The 21,866-nt window shown below is 48.3% G+C and overlaps 1 protein-coding gene across 23 annotated transcripts in view; it reads left to right on the forward strand.

Annotated features, from left to right (window-relative positions):
- Positions 1 to 354: 354 nt before the first annotated feature.
- COL13A1 (collagen type XIII alpha 1 chain) overlaps positions 355 to 21,866 on the forward strand; it is a 90,723-nt gene continuing 69,211 nt past the window's right edge. For 6 of the 23 annotated variants that reach the window (XM_032115929.1, XM_032115920.1, XM_032115922.1 and 3 more), the window contains exons 1-2: positions 362 to 1,488; positions 8,897 to 8,966. In XM_032115929.1, the coding sequence (XP_031971820.1) occupies positions 1,186 to 1,488; positions 8,897 to 8,966 (373 nt within the window). In that variant the 5' untranslated portion in view covers positions 362 to 1,185. Of the gene's footprint in view, positions 1,489 to 8,896; positions 8,967 to 21,866 lie in introns of all 23 variants that reach the window. The other 17 variants (XM_032115925.1, XM_032115930.1, XM_032115921.1 and 14 more) reach the window with 10 other exon arrangements.

Here is a 21,866-nt window from a genome sequence, read left to right on the forward strand (position 1 = left end):
GAGCTGCCCTACGGCACGTTTTGGGGAGACTGCTCCCTGCCCACGGGGGTTGTCTGTCTGGTGCCCTGTGCCTGGTGGGACACGGATATGATGGGAAGTTCTGATTCAGTAGAGGGCCTCAGCAGATTAGTTCCTCTGAACACCCTGGGCAGGCTGTACCCCCAAATCAAGCCCCAAATGTTCCCCTCTTGCACTGCAGCTTGCCCGCCTGGGGTGTTTCTCCCTGCTGCCCTCTGCTTGCAGAGCCCTCAGCTGCCAGCTCTTGTTTCCAGATGTTTCCATCTACTTCTTGCCCTGCCTGACTGCTCTCCTCAAAATATTGGGGTCCAAATACCCCACTGCTGGTGCCTGAGGGCTGCCCCAGGATCTGCGTGGGGGACGCGACAGCCCATTTGTACCACCCCATAAAGTGCTCTCGGCTGCCTGGAGGAAAGGAAGACGCAGGCTGTTGTGAGCCCAGCCTCTGCTTTACAATCTCTTTCCTGCCTCTATAAATAACCTCGGCGAGAGTCACTTCAAAGGGAAGGGCTGGCGGCGGAGAGGTGGTTTGGGGACCGAGCAGGACAGGGGCGTCCCACTGCCCGATCCCACCCCGGCGCTTTGCATAAATAAATAAATCATGCAGCAAGGGAGAGGTGGAGAGAGAGGGCGAGCAGAGGAGGTTACTTTGGGAAGCCGCGCAGCTCGCTCATCCCAGCCCCGTAGTTCGGAGGGAGTGTGTCATGTTACAGGGGAGCCACGATCAGCCAGAGCACAACGTCGCCGGAGCAGCTGAGAATTACCTCTCTCTAATGGGGACTTTCATGTGCGAGCTCCTGGCCAGTCTGCGAAGGAACTGAAATTGACAGCTTAGAAAGAATCAAAAACCTATCAGCGAACCAAAAGACTGAAATACAGGAGGAAAAAAAAAAAAAATCTTGATCAGATTATTTTTTTCCCTCTCGCACTCTTTGCTGCAGTTGGATCCTTTTTTTCTGCACCCCTTTTGTGTGTGTGGTTTGTTTTTGTTTTTTAAAGACACCCCCCCATCCACTTTTGTCATTATTGCTGTCACTTGTGATTTGCTGGCACTGGGATCCCCTTGGACGTTCTTTTTCTATGCCTTCTGGATTGTGCTTCTTGGAGTAGGAGTGAAGCTTTATTTATTCTATTTATTTATTTATTGTTTCTCAGGACAGGGAGGGAATGTTGGAGGAGAAGAACTGGAAAGGCGTCGACGAAGCAGCTTTTGACAGGGGGTGTGCGGCTCCCCCCAGGACCGGCGATGGGGAGAGATGCTGCCGCCTCCCTCTCCTGCTGGGCTCGGGACTGCCCGGCGTCTCCCTCCTTTCTCTGGTGCTGAGCCTCCTGCTGTACTTTCGGACCTCCGATCTACAGTCCCGGGTGTCCCACTTGGAAGCGGACAGACCCACACAGCTCCCTGCCTGGCTCTCAGCAGACCAAATGGAGACAGCTATTTTGGGAAGAGTTGACCAACTGCTCAATGAGGTCGGTGTTCTTTCATTTGCATGTATAGTTTGCAGTATTATAGATTTTAGGCATATGCATGCTTGCCTAGTCACGTTATCCATTATTTTTCCCTTCCTTAAAAATGTATCTCTGCACAAGTGATGCTGCAGCTAGGCTGAATTCCCTGTTCCTTCAAGTCCCTCCCACCTCTCAAACTTGCTTGGTATTTACTTCTGTCTTCTCAGCCCACGCTGTAGGTGAAACCTGCACTTTGCAAAGAGGAAAGCCTCATCCCTGGTCCTGGCAGGGAGGCAAAAACCTCCAGCCCTTCTGTTCAGGAGTCTTGCATACTGAAGGAGTTAGAATTAGAGCTAGAGGTTAAACCTGGGGATTCAACGTGGGTTTGAGCCCCAGGAGAGGGACAGGCAAGGCATGTCGCAGCTGGCATGGCTATGGGAGGAGGTAATTGCCAACACACTGGTGTTGTGATGGGTTGGCATTGCTGCTGTACCAGTCCTGACCCCTCCTACAGCTCCTGCCTCAGGAAAATGAGACACACTGGCATTGCCAGGATGGTTTCTGGTACTGCCAGAGCATCAGTGCAGAGCATATGGCTGTGTTTTACTCACTTGAATCCCATCCAAACTCCACTGGACCCTGTGGGCTCTCTTCTGAGAATGGGGGAGTGCTGCTACTGGCTTCAGCAGATTAAAGAGTGCCCAAAAGTGCAGATTATTGTTGCTGACACCTTTTACTTTGCTGTGTTGATGCTGCTGCAGGCTGTCTGGGTTCCTCTGCTCTGGCTGCAATGAATATTCCTTGCCTTGTTGGGCTTTGAAGTGGTGTTGACATGTGTCCGGGAGCAGATGGTGGCTCATGTCTCTGAACTCTCCTGTCTCCTCACTGACCTGTTCCCACAGCTCTAGGAGAGGCTTGGGGGTGAGATTCAGGGCTGCAACCATTTCCACCCACCTCTCCTTTTCTCTGTTTACTCTAGCTTTGGCTTGAGTCATGCTGGAGAGATCCCTAGGGCTAGCCCAAAAACTGTTTGTATCTGAAAAAAATCCCTCATGTGCTGCTATTGCCAAATGAGGCGAGAAATGGGATGATCAGAGTGGTGAGTACTGGGACCTGCCTTGGGCAGTGTTGCCTGGCACCTGGAGTGACCTGGACCCCCTCCTGCTTTCTAGGAGCAGTGAAAGTCTGTGGTGAGGAGTTTAAACCTACAGCTGACAGGCTCAGCTTCTGTTTATGGGTCTCGTGAGAGCAGTCCCTGGATCTGCTGGGGTATGCAGCCAAAAGCCATGAACCTTGAGTTAGCAAACACTGCAGAAGCTGAAGGAGATGGTTTTGAGTTGCCTCTTTGGATGAGGAATAAGGGAAAGACAGGGTCCATGGGGTAAACCCACTTTAAAAAGGGGTTTGGGAGGGCAGAAGCATTGCAAGTGATTGGATCTGTGCCCTGTGGTTGCACTCTCATGCAGGGACTCCTTCCCTGCCACTAGGCAGGGCCTAACGTGCAGCAATCCCTCTGTTGCTGCTGGCATGAGTCTGCTGGGAAGTCGAAGTTTATCTCTACCGAGATTTGAGAAGTGCCACAGGATGCCTCCTGGGAGTGGTGCCTGGGGCCGGATGGCCTCGTATCCTGCTGGCTCTGCTGGCAGCGGCACCTTTACACCTTTTTATAGCTCGGCTTAGCGAGGAAATGGGGGTCTCATGATGCCCGTGTGCCCAGCAGCACCCCTGTTTTCTGAGCAGCCCCCTCCAGTGCTCCTTGGGGTGGCCACAGTCCCCATTGTAGCCAGTGTGGGGAGCAGCTGTAGGACAGGAACGACTGCTTGAGGGGCCAGCACTTGCTCCTGAGTACCACCAGGGTTACCAGCTCCATCCTGGGCCGCAGCTTCAAAAAGAGCTTGGAGAAAAGTGCTGGAGACTGTGGAGGAGTAGGGATGCCTGGCCCACATCTCCTGTGCCTTTATACTTGTGAAGGTCTGATGCCCATGGGAGAGGAGGGCTCTGTCCCTCGGGGAGGAGACCCTTGCCAACTATGCTGCCCACTTCTGCTAAGCATCTAAACCTCAGACCTCCACACTCAGCCAGAGGCACTGGCGTGGACCAAGCAGCTCGAGGTCTGGGGCAGGGGGCTGCTGGTGGACAGATGGTGGGGTGCCATATGAGGCTTTTGATTAGGAAAGAAAAATCCTTCTGGTCTTCCTTTTCATTAGGTCTGAAGTGGGGCCCTGGACTGACTGGTGAGGGGCAAGGATGGGGAAAAGCAGGGAAGATAAAGGGAACAGGGAGAGGGTGGGAGAAAAAAAAATAAAGAAAGCAAAATAAGTCGTGCTGACCATGACTGGGGGAGAGGGCCTGCAGGTGGGCTTGCTGTGATGGACGTGAAAGTGGGATATTCATCTCCCCCTGCTCAGACCCTCACTGCCTCTCATTGTCACATCCTCACAGTTTCCTGGTGTTTCAACCTTAATGGGTTTCACAGCTGCCAGCTCAGTGTTATCCATCACAAAATAAAACAGCAAAGCTTTAAAGGAACCCCAGCTTTAGAAGAAGCTGGTTAGGGGTGGGTAGGGAGGTGGGAGGGGAGGGGAGTCACAGCACAGGAGCACATTTCTAGCTCTGGTGGATGTGAAAATCAGCTGGAGGGACATGAAGGAGTGAAGTCTGTGAGGGCTGATAGGTAATGCTCAAAACCTGTACTGCTCTGAGCTGGAGTGTGTAATGCCTTCCAGTCTGGGCCATGACTGTGCCCAGGCATGGCCTGGGTGTTTCCAAGGGTCTGCGAGGGATACCATACAGATTGCACTGAGAAGTGCAAATTGCCAAAGTCCTTTTAGAGGCCTTTCTTCGAGACATGCAAAAATAAAGCAAAGTGGCAGGGAGAGGAGCTGGGTTGATTTGCTTAAGACGTTAATTTCAAGGCAGCTGGTGGGGATGTTTTCTTGATCTCGGAGCGTGGTTTTCAAGCACCCGTGGCTGGCTGTGGCAGTGTTACCATCTTGGCTCAGGAGCAAGGAGAGGGCAGCAGATGCTTTCCTAGAAGCAGCCTGACCAGTGCTTCACTTGCTACTGTGTAAACCTCTGCCTGGTGTAGGTGAGTACCACAGGGGAATTTTCTACCAGACTCAAATTGACTAGGTTTGCTTGTAAAAACATCTGTGCAGAATGGGCCAGAAACAGGTAGTACAGGGAGAACTTTAACTCCATGTAGGAATTCGAATTCCTCTGCATTTATGAGGCATCATAAAATCATACAAGGAGCACAAATAAACTCACTACTGGCATTTGCAAGAGAGTCAAAGCTTTCCAAAGAAGAAAACAAGGTCCTTTCCCATGCTGGGTAACATTTGGTGCTGTTTCATTTGCCAAAAACTCATCAGGGTGGAGAACAGGATGGATTCAGTGCTGCTGCAAGGAAAAAAAATCCCAGAATTTGTGAGCTTGTAGAGATAGAAATGTGTATGTGTGATGCAGCAACAGGTAATCCTGTGCACCCTGGGGGAAGATCAACTGCCCTTCAGCCTTCTCAGGGGTTTGTGTTGAACATATTTGTTGTGGCTCTAGTGAATCTGAAGGGATTCTGGAATGTGCCTGTGAATGGGGAGGGAGCATTGATCCTCACTGCTTTCCCAATAGTCTCATTTCCCTGGAACTCTTTCCTTACTTATGCAAGCAAAGGAGGGACACCACAAAACTCCCTTTCCCTCCTGACTTGAAGCTTTTTCCCCCCCTTCCTATTATTTCATGTCTCAAAGCACACTGCACAATTGTTTCCTAGGGTCTGCAGGCTTGCTCTAAGCATCCCCTGCCTACATCTTTAGCTTAGTGGGTTTTGCCCCACAATCAGATAATTTTTTCCTTTCAACTTCTCTGGTAGCTAAATCCCATTTCCCTTCAGCTGCTTGCAATCCCTGTACCTAGGTGGTGTTATTTCCAAGCTTTTCGTTCCATCTGGGAGGACTGCTGCTTGCTTTTGCTCTGTGCCACATGGTCCCATGATCCCAGGAGCTGGGCCTTTAAGAAAAAACAGGGAAATTGGAGGTAAAACAATAAGAGTTAACCACCCACCCTTGAAACCCTCCTGATGCTTGTAATAGATTATCTATTTAAGATGTGTTTCTCTTAGCTGTTGGAGATAGTGGTGGGAAATGATTTCACCTCCCCCGGTGACTGCAAACAACTGGGAATGCTAAAGAGCTATTAATCTGCCCCCTTTGAAGAAATGCCCTCCTTCTCACCTAATCTCAAGTGCCCATCCAAAATAGACAGACACTTGCAAGGTTTAGGAGACCACAGCCACGGTCTTTTAATGTCAGAAGTGGTCTTGCTGTCGCTGCTCAGTCCACCCATGTCAGCCCTGTCCTGTCACGCTTGTGGTGAGTTAACAAAACCCATGGGAAAAGCCTGTGATGACTTTACTGTCCATTCCCAGCACGTGTTTCAGCACGACCCTCTTGGAGACAGGGGATTTTCCTTTTCCTGGCACTCAGCAATGGCTCCCTAAATACACAGAGGTGCAGGCGGAGGTGGTCAGCTGTGGCTCCAGTGCTGGCAACGGCTTTTTTCAGCCACTTTCCGTGGTTTAGAGGGAAGATGCGGCTTTTATGTCACTGGATAATGTGACAGATGAGAGCAAGCCGGCTCTGCTGACAAAGCAGTCCCCTCCATAGGAAGTGTTTTCAGCCTTTCTGGAAGGCAAGAGGTAGCCTGTTGCTGCTCTTGATGTTACATGCTCCAGGTAATACTGAAGGTGACAAAGCAAACCCCAGATCCCAGGAAGGCGATTGCAAGCACTAGATTCCCAGAGCCTACCTTCTTTTTAAATTTGCTTACAGAAGCCAACCTTGTCCTAAAATGGAATGGTTTTCTGTTGCCTGGGAATAAAAGTTTTCTCTTGGAAACATTTTTAGAGGGAAGTACATTTGGTTGGCTCTCCCAAGCAAAGCCAACTTCTTGTGTTGGACCAGGCAATATTTTGCACAGTGGTAATGAGAGAAGCAGAAAAGGCTGGGGGTTTTTGTTTCACCGTTTCCACCCAAAGTTGAGCTGAGGTCTCCAAAAGCCAAGGATTCTTTTTTGTAGCAGTGTTTGTTTAATAGACTGTGCAGGAAACTGAACACCAGGCGCTCCTAAATCCCTAGTATATTTTGCCTCCCACTAAAGGGATGCAATGCCATGGCACCATTGCCCTTTGCACTCTCCAGGGATGTGCAGAGCTCTTGGGCTTGAGGGAGGCACAAGGGATGGGGGAGAATGTGCAAATGCTGGTAAGTGTCCGATGGCTGCATAGTCGTGGTGCACAGGGCTGTGCTCCCAGCCTGCCCAGCAGCACCCGCACCTCCCTCCTGAGGGGCCCTCATCCTTGAGAAGGCTATTTCAGTTGTCCCAGGTCTTTCCACTACCTTGACCCTGCAGATAAAGCCTCAGGGAAACGTTATCGGTCCTGTTCCGTTCCCGGTCATGCTGAAGTCCTGCTGGGTCATCACTTCCCTGTCCAGTTATGCTGCTCCTCACTTTATATGCCTGCATAGCCACCCAGCCAAGGCTTCTTGCAGCACACCCTAACTCGGCCATTCCCCCTTAGCCCCTCCTGTGCCTCTTGGTCACTTGGTGGGGCGGGGATCTGTTCCCTGTTTCCTTGCAGATTTGTGTCCTATAAAGGCCCCTGTTGCAGCCAGGGTCTTTGGACCCTTGTTGGCTAGGAAATGACTTTCTGCTCCTGCCTTTGCAAACCATCACCCCGTCCTCATCTGAGCCTCATTCCCAAACATGGGAACTCCACCCAAATGTGGCAGTCTTGTGTTGAGACATTTTGGTTGGCACATGTGTACATGGGAATGGGGCTGTGTATATCCACATACCAGTGTGAATATCCAAATAAAGGGTCCGCTGTCCTACTTGTGCCTGTGTTTGACCACTAGCACAGTTAGAAGCCAGGCAGTGCTGCAGAGCAGAGCTGTGCCATCTGGGGGTGGCAGCTAGATGGGAATGTGTCCAAATGCAGAGATTCACATATCTCTGCTTTTAACTGAGAAGGTAAACACTGATGAAACACTCTATGGGAACTGGCAATTTTCCTTGCCTAAAACCCTCTCCTCATCCTGATACCAAATCAACTTGCTATCAGAACATTTCAGTCTACCATGCAAAATAAAATTCTGAAAATATTAAATTTCTAGTCAGTCACAACAACCGTTACTCTTTTGACTTGCAATGAGGAAGTCCTTTCAAAGTGAAAAAATGGAAACGTTCCAGCCAATTCTGCCCTCCTTCATCCCAGATGGAAACAAGTTGATTTACTTTTATCCTCTCTAAAATAATTTTTCCCAAAACGGATGCCTTCTTTCAGGAAGATGCTCAATTACTTGTGAAAATAAAGCAATTTCTATATGATCTTGGGCATGGTCCTCTGTTGTGCCCTACATAAGGCTATTTCTTTTAAATGTTGGCCCACTTGTGAAGTAGTTCAAAATATAGGAAGGCATAACTGGGATGGGAAGTTGGGCTTGGAGGTTAGGACAGAAGAGGGAGTGACTCCGTAGCTCAGGAACCCCAGCAGCTCAGCCTTCTCGAATCATTAACCAAGTGTGGTTCGCAGGCATTAATGAATAACTTATTTGGGTTGATTTGCATTTTCTTCACTAAATTACAGTTGTTTCATAGAGTCTATGAGGGGTGGTGAGGATGCTACCCCTGAAGTACATTTTGCTCAGGACATGAGTTAATTTTATTGATGTTTTCAGCGAGGGAAGATGCAGTGGCCTCAGGTGGACTTTATTTGCCCTTCAGGAAATACACAGATGGGCCCAGAGAGCAGGAGACTGACATGCTGGCACCATTAGAAATCCAATTCATACAAAATGAACATTCTGACAAAATTCCACCTTGTGGAAGCTCTTGATAGGTTTTGTTGTGTTCTGCCCTTGGGGAAAAATTAAGTGTCACAGCATCTGAAGATTTCAGGGGATGTTGTTGCTGTTTTCAGTTCATCTTCAGCCACAATCTTGCAGTGGGACCCTTCTGTCCATCCAGGTGTCTGCAAGAACATAAGGAGTCTGCTGCAGGGTGGAAGAGGACCTGCTTCAAATCCTTATTTTCTGTCTGCTGAGTGGGTCTTCTGAGAAATGCGGCTTTGTCACGAGGACACAGTCACCAGTTTATTTGCCACTGCTGGCTCTTGGTTTTGTAATGCCTGTCAAGAGGACCACATTTGGAGGCCATTATGAAATTCTCTCAGCCTGCTTTCAATCAAACCCTGCATTTCTAGTTAAAGGCTATGAACTTTATTGCAGTTCTTCGTTTCCAAACTGTTCTGCCCTGTCTCGCCCATCTCTACTTGGGCAGCATCCCCTCCCAGTTCCACTTTTTCAAGAATTTGAGGCTTTGGTTTCAATGGTATAAATTAATCCTTTTTCTGTTTTTCTTCTCTTGGCAGAAATTAAAGTTCCACTTGCCAAGACATCGAGAAGTTCGAGACACACACCAGCGATGCAACTGCCCGGCAGGTAGGGATCTGGGGCAGCTGGCGCTTTGGAAGGATCTTTTTTGTCTGCATCTCATTGAAGGAGGTTTTTAATATGGTCCCTGTGTGAATGCAGAGTTCTGTGTACTTGCATAACAGTGTGCTTGAGGTATAGGAAATTGATACAGAGATGTGTGCAACAAGTCTGGTATGTATGTAGATGTCAACATGTGACAGGAACAAGAGGAAGAGTGATAGACATCCAGGTAGATCTCTAGGTAGCCAGTAAAAAGAGAAGGATTGGTCTAGAGGGCGCCAGTGTTCCCACTGATTCTAGATACCAGTTTTGAAGTGGGCAGAGAAGCTCTTCGGAAGTGCATTTTTCTTGGCTGATTTTGGAAGGGTTGAGACATGTAGGCGAGATCCAGCACCAAAGCTGAATCTTGATGAGCCAAAATGCCTCTAGGGTGAGAAGACTTGAATTCCTTGGTGTTCTACAACTATCCGAGGCATCTTGCAGAATAACAGCCTTCTGCTAGAAGCAGCCATTTATGAGGGGCTTGAATGAAGTGGTCACTTGAGGTCCCACTCATATAACATACAGAAATATTACAGGATTGCATAATTGCATTATGGTTTTAATCATGTTAGTGTCAAAAGGCTCTTTGAGACACATCTTCTGAAGTGGTTTCAATACAATAAGTGACAAATTGCTATGGAAAAAACACTTGTGAATGGCATTTCATTCCACGAGTATGAATCATTCAGCCTTCCTCATTGTCTTTTGATGCATTTGACTAGAAAAAAATACAGAAGTGCCAGCTACAACTCACATCCAAAGTTGAAGTTTTGGGAGAATATGAATTTGTATATTCAAACTGGGTGACTGGAACTCATTTTGCAAAGAAGGTGTCAGGGAAACTTATGTCTGGATGAGCGCATGAAAGTAGCATTTCCATTTTCAGTGGTTTCTCCTTTGGTTCTCTCTGCTGTCCAGTGTGAGATGTTTGACAGTTATCTGGTGATGTGTTTAACAAAGGGTATTTAAACATGGTCAACAGTTGGGATAATGATGGATGAAATTACAAAGGGGTTGTCTTTGCTGTAGGTAAGGTCTCAAAATCATTGTATTTAGGCCTGTACAGACATAGGAGGTACAGTCTCTTGCCAGACTAAAATGGATTTGCCACGTAGCAGCTTGTAAAAGGAAGAGTTAAAGCTGTACAGGTTTGTGGTGGAAAAGAACAAAAATCCAGGATCCAGAACTGTAGAACATTGGAAAAAGCCTGATTTGACTAGTCCAGATCAGGACTGTTGGACTTTCTTTTTAGTCTCAGAAAGAAACAACAGGAGCAATTTTGGTTTAAATTTAAAAGATGGTACAAGTGAAATGTTTTCTAAGTATAATTTCTCAAAAGAACAGATAAAAACTGAGTTCAACTGATTTTAAATATCAACATTTTCTCTTCAATGGAAACACAAATCACAGCCCTCCTCCATTTTTAACTTCTTGAGTGAACTTGACATATAAATGCCATAAAACCACAGGAGTGAATGTCCTCCTGGTGTTTCTGAGCCAACTTGAAGAAGGAAACTTAGAACTTGAATGCAGAGCAGAGGAAAAAAGAGATTCACTCATTTTTGAGGCCATCTCAATGTCACGTCCTACACCAACATTTGTGTGATAGATGAATCGCCCAGTTATTTCAGCATTGAGATCATAATACTTGGTTACAGATACCCACATCCCTTGGGAAGCTTTGGCAGCAGTTTGTGATGAGTTTCTCATAACTCTTAGGTGCCTATTCACTCAATTAAGCTTACAGTACTGCTGAATAACAGCTTTGATTTAGGAGGACAATAACAATAAATGTCTCATAATTGTCTCATAAGGGTTGAGGCTTCCTTTTTACAAACTGTCAAACTTGCTTGTCTTCATCAAATATTCTATGGATACAGAAACTATATATAAAATTCTCCCCCACTCTGTCTACTAATCCATTGAGGGAAATGAAACCATACCAGTCTAAAGCTGATGTTGTGGCAGGTGAGGTTTTGATTCGCTTGGAGCAGTACAGAAACAAAGGTACCTTCAGCCAGCTGTTGTCTTGTCTTAGACCCTTTGCTCCAGGGTATTTCCCTTTGGTCTCCAGGCTGATGCAACTCTGGCCACCTGACCATGGTTCAACATGATCTCTCTTCCAGCTCAAGACCTTGGGAATCCTTTTCCTCTATGCATTTTTTCCCATGTGTTTAAAATGCCCCAAGGACCAGACAACATGACTTTTGCGGGAGACCAAGGTATTCAGAAGCGTCAAGATGTTGCAAGATGTGGCGCATGCCTGTTGCTTCTCACTGGCCCACTTCACTGCCTATAAACACATCATGCTCCTCAGCAAAATAAATGTTTATCAGAAATGACGTTTGACTTCATCTCTGTGAGTCAGGTCCCTGCATGGCAGAGAATGGGAAAAGGAAGACAAGTTCACTTGCTGACCTGTTCAGTGCGGATGTGGAGGTCCAGGGCAGTGTCACCCACTGCCATAAAAGAGCTTCAGAACAGATGGAGTTGTGAACATAAATGGTTTGGAAAGGCTGGGGATAGGAGAAAAAGAAGATTGTGAAGTATGTGGCTGTGCTGTGACTATCTGAGAGCGTGTGATAAGGATTCTAGGAATAACATGGTCAGGAAGACAGCATCGCTGTATTTATAGCAGACGATAAGGAAATATAAGTTTCCTTTGACTGGGAAGCGGCTACTTCAGATCGCTTGGGCTGGGTGTGACTACCTGTGAGATGTTGCTCCTTGGCATTGTGTTTTTTGAGCTTAGAGGTCACAGTGGGCTTCTCCAGCAGTGTCTTGATGGGGACAACACAGCCCTCAAGTTTAACATAACCTATCTGGGTTATCAATGACTTTGTTCCCTTCAATAGGTAACCTCTGTCATTCCTTCCATCCCCATTTACTGCTACATGCATCTGGGACAACTTTGTGCAGTTTGGAGAAGAGACCTGGGGAAGAGGTTGGGGAAAACTCAATGGCAGCAATGACTGTACCCAGCTATTCTCCAGCCCCAGCCCCTGTGCTGAGATGGGGCCAAGTGTGGGCAGGGAGCTCAGCACAGGTTTTGGTCTGAGGTTGTTGCATGTGTGGATGTGACTTGGGGAATTTTTCTGGGACTGAGCAGATGCTTTTCCATATGGTGTGTGGATGTGGTCAGGAGCTACCTGAAGCTGGAGGATCCTCTTACAGCCAGCTGACCTCCCTTGATTTCCTCCACATAGTAGAAAAACGCTGCAAGAGAAAAGCATTGTGTTTCAGGTTGACAGGGCAAAAAATGCTAAGCTTTCCTGGTCTAATCTTGATCCAGTTGCAGATCCAGACTGTGTCTGCCTGGGGAGCCTCAAACAGCCAGGGATTACACCACAATCCCTTCCCACACCTTTCCTGGCGGAGGTGGGCGCTTGTGTATTTTGTATATTGTGACTCTCTTTATTAGACCTTTCCCATCTTCCTCTCCTCAGCTCTGGTTTTCACAGTCCCCACGTGGTTGTTTTTCACTCTGCTGGCTCTCTGCTCTGGTCTTCAATATCCCTTTAAAAAAAAAAAAGGCTGGCTGCTTTCCCTCTGCCTCCACAATGCTTGTTTTGGTCTGGTTTCTCCTTGGTCAGGTTGGGAGTCTGCAGTGCTGGAGGCGGTCAGCTGTGCTAGCAGGGAAGCAGCTCAGAGGGATGCTGAATGACTTTTGCATCCCTCGCTGTGGCAGCACTTGGGGGCAGGGGAGGGACCTGGGGTGCAGGAGGGGCAGCTCCCAGGGAGTGGTACTGGCAGTCAGAGGAAAGTTGCACAGCCCTGCCACAAACCGGTCTACCTTCTGCTGTTACAGGGGCTTGGAGGGTGGTGTGGTGCAGCTGCAATGATTTTGGCAGTGGCCAGGAACTTGGGTTTTCTCCGGAATGTCTTTGAGGCTTTGCAAAGGAATGTCCCCATGGCATTTCTTCTCATACAAAATTTCACCCACGTTTCCTATCTGCCCCACCATGGGGCACAAAGAAAGCTGCTTGGCCACCCTTCAGCTGCGATTGACTTTACAAAAATACCAGCAGGAGATACTGCAACTCAAAATTGTTGCTGCTGTTCACCTTCTTGCAGGGAGGCCTGCGGGAGCCAAGGAGCAGCAGTGGCTCCAGTTGCGCCCAGGGGATGTGTGCCACATGGTGCACACAACTCGGTCCAGACATTCTGCTTTCCCCCTTGGCTACACCTGTCCAGACCCCTCGGCATACTGGCTGCTGCTGGAGGAGGCAGTGTAGGGCTGCAGTGGGGCGTTGGCTCCCACCCAGAATGTGTCACCCAGAGCCAGTGGGGCCAGCTGATGGGAAGTGGCAGGATTTCCCACACACTGACCTGTGCCCATCCCCACAGACAGTTGCAGAGGAAGGAAAATATGCTGGGAAAGGCAGGACCTGGCTTAGCAGATGAGGGGTTGATGGGGATGGCTGGAGCAAGGGGAGACTCCTGGGCAGTGTGGGTTGAGCCTTGGCCCTGCAGCAGACAGGCAGGTTGTTGTATCCAAGAGGATGCATCCGTTTCTAGCTTGGGATTTGTATCTTCTCCCCAAACATCTATGTGGAGATGAGCCAAAAGGAGGGACAGTGCCCAAGTCCTGCTTTCTCCCCACATCCCAGCTGGGGTGCTCTATCTCTTGCCAGGTTGTTTTCATGGCTTTTATATTTTCTTGCTGTCATGTTAAACGTGATCCTTTATCAGCTTGCTGGGGCTTCTTGGACACATCATAGAATCATAGATTGGTTTGGGTTGGAAGGGACCTTAAAAGGTTATCTAGTTCCATGCCCCTGCCATAGACAGGGACATCTTCCACTGTCCCAGATTGCTCCAAGCCCTGTCCAACCTGACCTTGAACACTTCCAGGGATGGGGCAGCCCCAGCTTCTCTGGGCAACCTGTGCCAGTGTCTTAATGCTGCTCAGGGGCTCCCATGAGATTAAAAACATGAACACACTGGTGAGCCCCGAGGGGTGAAGGAGGTGTTTGGGATCCCTGGTGTGGGGTGAGGGTGCGGAAAGGTCAACTCCAGCTATTTAAACACCAGCAGTCACAAGCCGTGTCAGTGGCCCTGGCTCAGAGCCATGAGGAGGATGAGGTGGGAGGGTGCAATGGAACACCCTTGGCCCCTTGCATTGAACTGGTTGAAATGCTATGGTTTTGTATTTCACCTCTTTTGAGGACATTAAGTCAGCGTGGCTTTCTATGCTGACTGTGCAAAAGGTGTTTTCCACTTTGAAAGTGGCTCAACACAGCTTTTTGACAAGCACTAGCAAAAATATTGGAAAAGAGGACTTCTGTCTCAAGCAGCTGCTCCTTGCCAAAAGTTTTGAGCTCTCTGAATTGTGTTTTCCCTTGGAAGGCTAAGCCCTCATGGCCAGGCTGGCCAGAGAGCTGGGATCTGGAGGGAGCAGTGCCTGGGCTGCTGTGGATGGGCGTCCGGCACCACTGCAGCCACAGCAGCACATTGCCGTGTCAGAAAATGGGATTCTCTGGCACGCCATCCCCATAGCACATCTGGAAGAAAAATTGCAGCATAATCATTGCTTAAATACTACCCTCCTTTTTTTCCCCTGCTTTGTAAGACATCTTCCTGGGAATTCTGTTATTCCCTGAAATTTAAATATATTCCCCCATCCACATTTTTGGGCCCTCCAGAGTATATACACACTTCAGCCTGGAAAGTTGCTCATGCGCCCTGGGCTGCTGGCTGTATTTTGGGTTGGGGTTTGTTTGGTTTAGACATACTGTTGTTTCATTTGTTTTGAAGATGCAAACCACACAATGAATTCCATGGATTCTGTGAGCAGTTATGAATAAATGGGGATGAACAATTCAGGAAAAAAACCAAACAAGTAGTTTGTTTGGTCACTTAACTCTCTTTCTCTGAACATGTAGGCAGCTGTACTCTTAACTGCCTGGAGCAGCTTGAGGAGTCACCTCAACCTTGGGTTTTGTCGCCTGTACATTGCCACATGCATGGCTGAGGGACAGGAAGAGGGAGAAAGGATGTTTCTTATACCTCTAAGCATCAACTCATCTGGCTTAGTCTTCTAGGGAGTATTTAAGGAGTATTTAATTGATTTTAATTAACCTGCTGTTGTTGCCTCTGTGCAGATTAAGAGGGCTTGCATAAGCCATTAATACAGTTGTGAGCATGGCCTGCACTGCAAAATGGTTGGAGGGCTTAGAGCATCCCTGTGGTGCTACCATCCAACAGAGTTAGGATGACAAATGCCTCGGCCTTTCCCTCTTTATCCAAAATATGCTTAGAAACAGCCAAAGCACTGAAAAAGGAAGGCACTCTGGTACAGTGATGGATGCAAGTGCTCTGAAGGAGGGTGGCCTGTTTATTTACACCCATGTACTTGTTCGTATGATTCTCCTTTGTGATGCTCAGGCCTTCCTCCTGTACACCTCAGGGCTCCCCACTTTGTCTTTTATATGCCTTCTTATTTTAAACATTTTATTATTGGCTTTTTTATTTTAAACTGGCTGGAAGGTAGGAAGAATTTCCTCCAAAGACATGGAATTGCTACGGGACTTTTTCTCTGGAGGCTGAACTCTGCCCAAAGGTGCAAACAGGTGAACATTTATATTCAGGTGTGCATGAGTCCTGGTGACACAAGCATTAACTTTAAAGGTGCTTGTATATTATGGTCCAAATGTTATATCCCAGCCCTAGATAAACCTTGGTTGTTTGATACAGCCATTCCCCATGCAAAACCAGGAATAAACTAACCTATTCCTTAGTATGGTGCAGAGAAAGACATTGAGGATTAAATGCATGGGAAAGAGATTTTGGAGCAGATACCCGCTGTGAAGTGCTCCAGCCAAAGCACAGACTGAGGCAGGAGAAGAGCATTGTGGCTGTGCTGATTTTTATCAGGCAACGGTCCCGATGTGACCTTTACTGTCCATGTTGGAATAACAAATCCAGTGGCACATGGCACCCCACATGCAGACTAGGCCCCGACAGGTTGCCTGTGGGGCAGCTGGGGGCGCATGTTGAGGGCTGCAGCGGGGAGCTTCTGCATATTTGACGGGTTTGTGTACAGATGTTTGGTAGAAGTGTTTACACCATTGCGTGCCTGTGCTTACAATGTATATGGTACATATGGGCATAAATCAGCGCCTTGACAAAGCAAGGCAAAAACATCCCAGCTGGCTGAGGAAACCCGAAGAGCACATTGCTCTGCTACTGTACGGTGACGGCTTTGATTCAGCACGAGCGTGCTACCGGGGTGGAGGATTTTTCCCAGGCCTGGGCTGTGTGCACATGGCCAGGCTGGTTTGCGTCAGCCGCTGACGCACGTCCGGGCCCCGCGACATGGGTCTCGTGTGTGCTGCCCATCCTGGCAGCTCTGCGGCGGCCGGAGGAATGAGGGTGAGTCGTACCGGCCGCCAGGCTCCACGGCGGGGCACGGCGCCCGGTGGCGGCCGAGCCCCTTGCGCAAAGCGTGGGTGCCCGCCAGCTGCCGAAGAGCACTGAAAATACCCGGGATGGGCCAAAGGGGATGTTGCAGGCGCCAAGTGGTTCACTCCGAAGCTGTTTGCAAGGGGACTTTGCTTTGGTGCCAATGTTAGATGCTGCCACGTGCTTAAGGACAATGGGGAGGTAAAAAGTGGGTTGTTGGCCTGGCCAATATCAGGATGGCTCTGTTTGGTGTCCCTGTGGTGGGGCAGAGAGGGTTTTTACAGTGGGATGTAGAGGCCCATGAGGAGCTGTCCTCTCCAAGGTTTCTGCTTTCGGTGTGGTAATACCCGATTCCCTCTTGGCTTTTCCGGGCATCTGCCCACACCTTTACCCTGTGGGGACCAAGGACCAGGCTGATCTGCCGGTGCCCGAGGGTGTCCCAGGACACAGATCAACAGGAAGAGGGGAGGGGCGGCTTTCCTTCCCCCATCGCCTTTCAGCCCCTGTGCCAGGCTGGGGCCTCAGGTACGCTGATGGTGCAGGGGCAGAGGCAGCCTTTAAAAGGGGAGAGGTTGCATCATGCAGGGTTGGGCGGGCCTCGGGAGGCAGAAACCTCATCTGTTAAACACATACCGCCCCCCCCCTCCGCCGGGGAACATTCAATCCTCTCTTTGATGGACGTCCAAGAAAATACTTCTTCCACATCCTAAACTTGTTAGCACCAGTTAATCATCTTAACCTTCTTCCCCTCCAAACACACACTCCAATGAGTTTCCCATCGGTGGCAGCTGTTAAAGACGCAGCCATGCTTTTTGTGCCAGCCTTTGCAGGCGAGTGTATGGCCGTTAATTATTAAACCTCCTGGCTGTCCCCCAGGTGGGAGAGCAGCTACCCACATCTTGTGCTGAAGCCCCTTCCAAGTGACTGTCCGATGAGTCACTTTTAGGGTGGATGCACTTGATGCAGCTCTCCCCTTCCAGGAGCTGTACCAGGTCTGCGTCCCTCTGTGCACTGCCTCTTTGACATTATGAATGCATTATGAAGCAGAAGCCCTGGAAAATACTTATTTGCATTAGAGTGATGCTCAAACATCCTAGATGAATGCTGCAGAATGCCAGCAGCATGACAATCAGAGGGGTTGGAGAGATGTGCTCACGTGTGGGGTCTGTGCCATGCACCTGGTGAGAGCAGTGGGCTGTGACATGACACCTAGTAACTGGGCATCTGCCCTTCATTGCGTCTGGCTATGTCTCCCCCTTCCAATCTGGAAACCCCCACGTTGCCCATTGTGTGTCTTCAGTTTTCCCCTCAAAATAAGATTGTGTTTCAGATAGAAGAAAGGTGACTCCCTGATGCGTCTGTCCCCTCTGCAGTGCCCAAGGCTCTGGTGGGGCAGTGATGTGCCCTTTGATGCTATCCACCTCTTGCACATAAGGGATTGGGTGGCAGCCTGCTTGCATGGGCTCCCTGGACCAATTCAATCCCTCACTCCCCAAACCAGGGCTGGGATGATTCCTGTTCTGCTTGCCCATCCTGTTCTAGCCTGGCTGCTGAGACTCTGTCTGTTTTTTCCTCATGCGATGTCTTGGGTGAGCAGCATCGCAGACGGGCTGTGCAAGCAGGAGGTAATTAAACCAGCATATTTCCCGGGGGGGGCAGCTGATTAACAGCACATGGGGGGCTGAGACACACACGGGCAGTATCAATCCATTGCTTGCCTCACGCCTCTCCCTTAGGATGTCTGGTTTTTTTCTTTTTGCTTTTCTTTTTTTTCCTTTCTTTCAAAGGGAAAATGAAGATTATATCAGCTGAACTGGAATCTGAACTGACAGAACTTTGTGCGAGGGACTTGTTTATTATGATTTGGTGTTGCTCCGGGCAGTGTGTGTGCCTCGCTGGGGACCACCCAGCTATCCCATCCACGCCAGGCTACCCTTCCTGGGCAGCTCAACCAGCAGCAGGTAGAGGACCTTTTGGAAGGGGTCTTCCAGAGGCTGAACCTGGTGCTGGAATGTGGCACTGGGTGGATGCAGCCAGATCCTGGTGGCTGCTCTTTTCTTGTCCTTCTCCTCTGTCATCTGCCGCTGCTGTCCAAGGGAGGAGATGTTGCTGGAGGCAACAGCAGCTGCTGGGAGTTGTGTGTTGGCCTCATCCCTAACGGAGTTGAAAAACACAATGGGCTAGGATTTTTTTAATCTTTTTTTTTGTTTAGTTTTAAAATATTAGCTCCTTATTAGAGCAATTTTGGCAGCAAAGAGGGAGTAGTTATGTCTCCCAAAACGGCAGTCCTTGCCTACAGATTAACTTCCCCTTAGACCCTACTATATACAAGTGCCACACGCGTGAAAGAGGGGTCGAAACCCCAAAAGCACTCACAGAGTTTATGGGTCTGTGGCACTGCCCTGGCCACACCGAGGGAGCCACATGTCAGCTCTCTGCTCAACAGGGAGTGGTGTACCTGGCTCTGACCCCTGTGAAACCCAGGGAGAAGCTGTGGTATTGTGGGGCTCTTTGCCATCCCCTGCGCAATGTGATTTAAAGTGGGCTTAAAGACAGAAGGAGAGGAGAGGGGTCAAGACAAGTGGTTTTTTTCTGAAAGGTGTAGCCTTGTGTTTTGTGTGGTGATCTCTTGCTTATGGATGACCTGAATGCTTATAGAAAATGTTTATTTTCTGGGGAAGCAGGTGGAGATGGGGGTTATCAGGTGTGGTTGTGAATATTTCTATCTCTGAATTCCAAAGCCATCCTGGATAGATCTCCATGCTCTGCTATTGCAGTAAACTGTATCTTAATAGGCAGGGTCCTGGAGTTTCTTGGGACAGTGATGGGAAGTGGCTCTCAGGCCCTTTAGGAAGGGAGGCTACAGATGTGACTCTTGGCTCGAGGGCTGGTGCGGGGCATGTGCTATCCCCAGCCCCACATGGTTTGGCATGCATTCAGCCATTCCCTCCTCCTCCACATGGGTTTTTCTATGTGCCTTTCCCATGCAGCAGACTGTTGCAGACCTTGGTTCTCATTCCTGCTCTTTGCTCTCTTCTTTTCTAGGACAGTGAGGGTTTCCTGTTTTGCTAGAACTTGCCATTTTAGCAGTGGCTGAGGAGCCTCAACCTTTTTTTACCAGGTGTACCACATGCCCCATGTACTTTCGAGAAACTTCTCTCTAAATATAATGCCTTTTCCTCTCGTGCCCTCAGGGCTTTTCCTTTTGTCTAGGAGGAAGAGCTTCAGAGTAACTGATGTCTAAGGTTGCTTGATTTTCCTCTAAGTTATTTTTTCTCTGCTCTGGGGAGAAGGGAAAGTATTTATTTTCTGTTTTCCTTGTGCTCTCTTTTGATTTTGAGATTATAATGGGATCTCTCACTACCTTAAAAAATAAGCACCTGTATGCCTAAATAAGAAAAATCTTGCCCTCTCAAACAAGATGGAGGTCCTGACAGAATTCAGAAGAATTCAAACTTATGGAATCAAATTTGTCATGTTGAGAAGATGAGAGGATACAGGTGCCTTTGAGACCATGCTCAGTGGGAGGCAGCAGTTGGTTGGGGTTACTTCTTTGCCTTTCCAGTTCGATGGCTCTCTCCATAGTGTGTGCTGTGCATCTGATGTTGGCACTGGGGGCAGCGGGGAAGGGATCTGCATGTTCAGTTCATTCTAGGTAAGGGAAGCCGTGAGTCCTTTATCCCTGTAAGCCAACACAGGTTGTCTCCATATGTGCGTCCTGCCCCGGCCTGGCTCTGACCAGGCACGGGGGTAGCCAAGCTAAACCAACCTCTCCAGCTTGAGATGTGCTAAAAAGCATCAGCTAGAGTTGGCTGAATGAATACTCTCCTCTTCTGCTCCATAAAACACACTGAGCAAACCCACTTAGGCTCATAAACTCCATCGCATTTTTCCTTTTGAAAGGACTAGCATCAGCCCAACTCTCCTCCACATGCTCTGTTTGGAAACAAGGCGACACATCAGGAAGAGCCTGAAGGAAGAATTTATGATGTCTCTAATTAGTCAGTTTGTTCCATCCTTGAAGGAGAGGATAACGAGCGACAGGGATGCATTGCCGGCCTCTGGGGGAAGAACACTGTGGCTAGGCTCATGTCCAACTGCTGATAGGGTAATTAGTGGTAACTGGGAGCTATCAATCATCTGGGGTGGAAAAATGTCTGGGCTAAAGGAAAGACCCTCCCAAACATTTTCATAATTCAGAAGGGTGTGAGACAGGGTCTGGAAGACAGTACTGGCAGTCCGTGAGATATTTGAGGAAGGAGTCTATTAAAAGATAAATTGAACACAATGGTCTTTTGTTCGTCCCTGGGTAGGTGACAGAATTTGCTGTTATAAAAGTTGCAAAGTATTTTGGAAGGAGGAAGGAAGAAGAAAAGAGTTAGCAGATGGAAAAGAGAGAAGAATAAAAAGAATTAGGGGGGAGAAAAAAGTAACAGTACACTAGTTATTGAAATCAGCTGCTAATTGCAAAAATTATATAGGACTAAAATTAATTATGCAATTTGCCAAGTGAATAAAGTGTGCTGTTTGCATTTGAAGTGCATGATCAGAGAATTTATTCAAATAATTTTTAGCTATAGTAAGGTCCAACTTTCTACTTTTCCTGGACAACCTTATTATGAGAGGGATTGTAATTTTCAGCAGGAAGTAAAAATGCCTTGGATTTTGATTTTTACTTTACCCAGCCATGATTTACTTTGGCCATTTCCCCCCTCTGGTTCCTTCCTAATTCTGCAGCTCTCTGAGGAATAGGACTTGTGCAGGGCCTGGCCAAGTACTGAGGAAGTGGCCAGCTCCTCAGTGCAGGAATGAGAGACTCTTGTTGAACAACCAGCTGCAATTTTCAAACCGATTTGGATCTCTCCAGAGCTTTCAGATGCCACCTTCTTATTCCTGGCATGGAAAAGGATGTGTTAGGGGATGTAGGGTGGGAGTTCCAGAGAGATTACCAAACATCTGCCAAAGGATAGGGTTTGTTGGAATGGTAGCTTATTGAACTGGCATGCACGTCTTCAGACTAAGAGTTGTGAGGTGCTTCTGGAAATGTCCAGGTGTTTAGGTGGATTTCAAAAACAGAAAGAGCTGGAGAATTGGTGGGGTTATGCCTCTGGAGAGTAGGAACTGGGGAAGAAGTTGAGAAAACTCAGCAGTCTGACAGGGAAACTGTTGAAGGCACGAGTTGAAGTTGTTCCAGTGCATAGGAGCTACAGGAAGAGATCAGCTAAATAAAATTATGAAGCAAGCTGAAATTTAAGACAGGAGGAAAGTAAAACTGGAAGGATTTAAAATGACTGGGTATGCAAGATGAAAATCTGAGAGTCTACAGTGAGGTGGGACTGTCAAGGACACCAAGAAAAGGCTGAATTTGTTCTTGTGAATGAGGAGACCTTCCTTCTCACTGGAACGTGGGTGCCAGTCACACCAGGCAGCAAGGACATCAGCTTCTTAAAGAAATCTCTG

The sequence above is a fragment of the Corvus moneduloides genome, chromosome 8 (assembly GCF_009650955.1).
Source record: "Corvus moneduloides isolate bCorMon1 chromosome 8, bCorMon1.pri, whole genome shotgun sequence".
Classification (NCBI taxonomy): domain Eukaryota; kingdom Metazoa; phylum Chordata; class Aves; order Passeriformes; family Corvidae; genus Corvus; species Corvus moneduloides.